At 31.3% G+C, this 5,519-nt stretch overlaps 1 protein-coding gene across 2 annotated transcripts; it reads left to right on the top strand.

Moving 5' to 3' along the window:
• The first annotated feature begins 2,926 nt into the window (after positions 1-2,926).
• Positions 2,927-4,865, top strand: LOC145037524 (F-box protein AUF2-like). 2 transcript variants are annotated; one of them, XM_078986212.1, is made up of 3 exons: positions 2,927-3,652; positions 3,734-3,932; positions 4,444-4,865. In XM_078986212.1, the coding sequence occupies exons 1-3, from the start codon at positions 2,996-2,998 to the stop codon at positions 4,500-4,502; spliced, it is 915 nt and encodes a 304-aa protein (XP_078842338.1). In that variant the 5' UTR covers positions 2,927-2,995; the 3' UTR covers positions 4,503-4,865. The 2 variants fall into 2 exon arrangements, with proteins under 2 accessions (XP_078842338.1, XP_078842337.1); XM_078986211.1 differs by having other exon boundaries at positions 2,927-3,932.
• Positions 4,866-5,519: the final 654 nt, after the last annotated feature.

Genomic DNA, 5,519 nt, shown 5'->3' with positions numbered 1-5,519 from the left:
GTGATTTCGGTCATGGCATGGCCGAAATCACCATAACAGTGGCGAAGTGGTGTCACTTGATTGAATATTCACCTTCCCAATGTGATAATTGTACATTTCAATGCAAACATCAACTCACCTTAACTCATTTTCTTCATATATATGCATGAGTTAGAGGCATTCTCAAAGCCAATTCTAGTAAATGAATTCTTCACACTTGCTCTCAAGTTCAAAACCCATTTTCTTTCGATACTCATAATCAAACACTTCCAGGAGGCTTTTATCTTCAAAGTGGTTAAAAAAGTCTCCATTTATAGCATTATACTAAAAAAACTTCTCTACTTGGATAGTGTAATAAACGGAAGAAATAAATATAGTTGTGTTTCTAACATGAAATGATATGTATGTAACTAAAAGTATATTTGAAAATGAACAACTTTAGTACCCGAAAAGAAATACAATGGTATATAAAGAAAAATGGCAATATTTATTCAAAATCACATGTTTGATGCGAACATAAGATTGCATTTTCTTATTATTGTCTTAAAATCTACCTAATTATAGCATTTACTTTCACTTTTTTAAAACCATCGAGATATAATATTGTCTTTCATCTTTTTTGAAAATCCATTCAAATGTAACATTGTACTTTTTTTTACTATCATTAAATATAGAATTATACTATTATTTTTAAAAATGTACATAAATATAAGAGTGTATTTTCATTTCCTTAGAACTAGCAGCTATACCATATATAGATATAGCATAGTACTTTGGTTCTTTGTAAAACCGTCAAAATTTAACATTGCATTTTAGTAAAAAGATCGAACACCTCCACCCAAGCATGCTAACCCCCTAATTTTATCATTATATAATCAAAATAATGGCATGACACATATTACAATCGGCAACACTCATTATACATGTTAATTTTGGCTTTCAAAAACAACTTCTAAATGCAACGACTTTTTCTTTATAAAAAATAGATCAAATGTATTTTTTAATTATCTAACCAGTCAAAGATATGGATTTTTTCTTGCAATGCAAAACTCATTATACAAATTAATTGACTTTTTCAAACAACTTGTCATTGAAGCGACCCTTTCGCTCAAAAAATATGATCAAATGCTTTTTTTATTGGGAGAATTTCATATATGTCCTTCTTAAACACCAAAATATCATATTTACCCAACTTAATTTTTAAATATCATATTTATCCTTCATAAAATTTCTAAATATCATATTTACCATTCATAAAATTTTAAAATATCATATATGTCATTTTTAAACATCATAATATCATATATACCATTCTTAAATATCAAAATATCGTATATGCACTTTTTAAACATCAAAATATCAATGGTAATATCTAAAATATCCTTCATCTACAACATAATCAATAAAAAAAAAACTAAACAATCAAAATATACATTCCATAGAGAAGGTTGAAGATGAATATTTTTGTTTGTCAAGAAGACGACATTCCAACAATTTAGAAGTTCACATTTCATTATCATAGAACTAATGATAATATCGTTAATTTTTTTAATTATTATAGTAATTTTAAGTTATAAAAAATGATTATAAAATATTAAAAACGTTATAAAAAGGATTTGAGCAAAGATGATATTTTGAAGGTTTATGAAGGGTAAATATGATATTAAGAAATTAAATTGGGCAAATATGATATTTTGAGGTTTAAGAGGGGCATATATGAAATTCTCTCTTTTTTATTATTACTTTCAAATTATTTAGTATTTAGCTGAACCATTTAAATTTATTTTTTAGCATATCACAAAAATGGTTATGTGATTTGGTAAAAAAAAAAAAAAAACGTGGTTTAACTTTTCAAAAGTTCATTTTCCATGTGGTTTCAAGAAATTACACCATTAATCCCTTTTTGCAACTGTGAAAATCGAACCTTAAATATTCAGAATTAACTATTTTACCCACAAACAAAATCAGTTAAAGTATACAAACTAAATATGTAAATAAACATATTATGTTTAGGTTTCTTTAGAACCCTATTACAAACCGTAGTATTTCACCATAGCATCACTCATCCATTTTTCAGTAGGCACCTTGGGTTACACACCCTACTGTCTCCACCCGCTAGCCAATAATGGATACAGGGGGTTTTAGTGTGGTGGGTGCACCCCACTTAACATGCTTTTTTACATATATGAAAGTTCATAATTAAAATTGATTTTCAATTAATGACCCCTATGATAATAGTAATTTTACACTATGGACTCTAGTTAGTCGTTACAATAATCTCTGGAACCACCACTGTCCACTGCTGCTAGCTACCTACCCTCTAGTCATCACTATAGTTGCCATTGTAGCGACACTATCTGTTTGTTATCGTATGCATGTATTGTCGTCCTCTATTGCAATTGTAACCATTAATGCATGAAATTATTGTGGGTTTGATTTTTGCAAGTGATGGTTATGGGTTTGTACTTTCCAAAAACTCAACCACAACTGATTTCCTAATTTATTTTATCTTTCCGTTTGTGCTTCTTGAACATATTTTTGCTTTTCTGTTTGTGGGTTTTATCTTATTTTTATTTGATTTTGTGTTTTGGGATTTGATGAACCTAGAACGAAGATGAAGATGATGTGTATATCATATTCAATGTATGATTTGATTTTGGAAACTTGGAATGAGCAATAAAGATAAATAAGTGTTTTTATTCTATTATGCATCTAGTATTGCATTTGTGATTTCACATCCGTTTTTACTTTCTATTTTGCATCTGAACAGGGTTAAATGAAGGGACCAATTGTGCAATTTTTTGAAACCATAAGAGTCAACTTTTCAAAGATTGTAACAAGCCTGCAATTATGATCAAACATATGGGCCATTTATGTAATTTACTATTAATTTTCAATTTTTATCGGTGAAGTCATTATAAAAAGTCAACACGAGTATGATTATGGTTACAATGTCCAAAATGAGCAAAGCATCGAATTTTTTCCTCAAGGAATCTCGAGAAATCCGTCGAAGGTGATGCAAATGGTTCGTCTTCAATCAGATGAAATCAGTCGTTTACCAGATGAAATCATCCTCCAAATATTAAACAGATTAATCGATTTGAAAACCCTTTGCTTTTGCTATCTGGTTTCCAAACGTTTCTCCTCAATTGTACTTCAAGTCGATGCAATTTCCTTCCTTTCTCCTCTCTTAAACCCTAGGACTTCCGATAAGAACACCATCGGTGATGTTGCCCGAAGTAATCCATTTCCGCCGATCATTTCTTCTTTTTACGGTGAGTCCTTTCTATCTGCCTATAGATTTTTGATCAAATTTGAAGGAGTGAAGCTTTTACGTATCAAACTTCTGTCTTCCGGTGACAGTATTGTCGATAACCGTTTGTTCAAGTGGAAGGTCAAGTTTGGTAACAGAATCGAATCAGTTATATTTCTGTCCCCCAATTCAATTTTCTATAAGGATGAATTCTATCTTAATGGAAATGGGGATGATGAAGAAGAACGCAACAAACGTCACATTTCGTTTCAGTGTCTGAAGGATGTGACGGCAAGGCATATGATGCTGTTGTACTTGGTTAAGGATCTGCCATTGTTAGAAGAGGTATCCATTACTGATTCAGAAAGAAGAGGGAGGCTTTCCCTGAATGGGGAAAAACTCAGTGAGGTGAAAGAATGGGTACGTTCTGCTTCGGAAGCTGTGATGAATCATGTAGAGGTTCCTAATTTCTTGAGTAACTGTTATATTCCTGTTTTGAAGTTGCCAGATTCAGGGTACGTGATGAAGGGGGTATTTGTTATGGTAATGGAGATGAAAGAGCTCGAGAGTGAAAATGATATTCTTATGAACAGTGATAATGGTTTTGAAGATAAAGAAGAGGCTGCATTATATACTGAAGCTGCGATGGAGATTTTGGAGAAGCATAAGGGTATGATGAATACCCTGAACCTCAACTCACGTAAGCAATGTTCTATATCTTAATCAGTTATTTTCTTCCATTGTTTTTCTTCTTGAAAAGACAAATCAATTAGGTTGCATATTAAAAGTCTTTGGAATTGAATATTTTATAAAGTTCTTTAACTTTTCTTTATATCTAATCAATTAAACATGCACATTCAGATGAAATTTCATCTGCCCCAAGCCTTAAAATTAAGATTTGAAATTAATCAGGAGATTTAGGTGGTGTTTCATTTGTGTAGCATGAATCATATACTTTAGTATGATTATTGAGGCAAATTGAAAATTGAGTTGTTAGGGCAAGTAGAGAGATTTTATTTTGACTATCACCAAATATATGAAAAAACTTTTTCTAACCTTGAGTCCCTTTTTTGGTTAAATTTTTGTAGATCTACCACTTTGTTTGAAAATTACCCCTTAAAAGAAACCAACTTTTAAAAGAAGAAGCAATTTATGTTGTGTTCCCTTATTATGTGTTAAGTGTGTACTTTTTTTTTTTTTTTTTTTTGCAGGTTGTGGAACCTTAAGGAGACGGTTGAGGGGTCTCTTAAATGGGAAATTGACACTGTAGCACAACCAAGTTCATGTTTTTTTTCCGAATTGGTTATCAAAGTTTATGAGTCATTAAACTTCCATTTCACCTGTTAAATAGGTGTTCGACCTAAAAAAACTATCGGTTTCCTAGTTAGTCTTTTACTTATGTGTAGGGGTGAAAATGAGCCAAGGTACTCGTGAGGTACTCGAGATCGGCTCGTTAAAAGGTCAATTCGAAACCGATTTTAAACAAGCCCGAGCCGAACTTGAGCTTAATATTAAGCTCGTTTATGAAACGAGCTCGAGCCTATGTCACTTAGCTCGATTAGGCTTGCGAGTCTAAACGAGCTTTTATATAATATAATTTATTATTATTTTTATATATTAAAATAAATTTTTATTTGGGGAATTAGGAATTTATGGTATTAATAAACGAGTTTTTTAACGAGCTCGAGCCTAACTTAAGCTTATTTAGACACGTCGAACAACAAACAAATCGAGCTCGAGCCCGAGCCGAGCTTGTATAATTATTTACGAGCTCGAGTCGAGCTCAGTACAAGAAAGCTCAAATCGAGTCGAGCTCAAGCCTCGTATAACTTAAAGGAGCCCGAGTCGAGCCTGACAAGGTTCGAGCTCGGCTCGGCTTGTTTGCACCCCTACTGGCATATATGAGGTGGACATATAACTTTAATATACTCACTATTTATTATGTTTCCCTATTGGTCTAACTACCATACTGAACACTTATATATATATATATATATATATATATATATATATATATATATATATATATATATATATATATATATATAATTTATTTTTTTTAAGAGTAAAGGGGTTGGCGTTAATACCAGAACCCAAATCAGAAGTGGTGGAGACTGGCTTCTTCCTTCTAAAAATGGTTTTTGTGATAGATAAATTGGAAGTAAAAATGGCTTTTGTGATAGATAAATTGGTAGTTTAATGACGTATTGTGAAAAAAAAAAAAAAAAAAAAAAATTAACATGAATGATCTATTTAGGACAAACATAAAATTTCGTTGTGTTATAAT

The sequence above is a fragment of the Lactuca saligna genome, chromosome 3 (assembly GCF_052625555.1).
Source record: "Lactuca saligna cultivar CGN05327 chromosome 3, ASM5262555v1, whole genome shotgun sequence".
Taxonomy (NCBI): Eukaryota; Viridiplantae; Streptophyta; class Magnoliopsida; order Asterales; family Asteraceae; genus Lactuca; species Lactuca saligna.
This window is presented reverse-complemented; position numbering and strand designations above follow the sequence as displayed.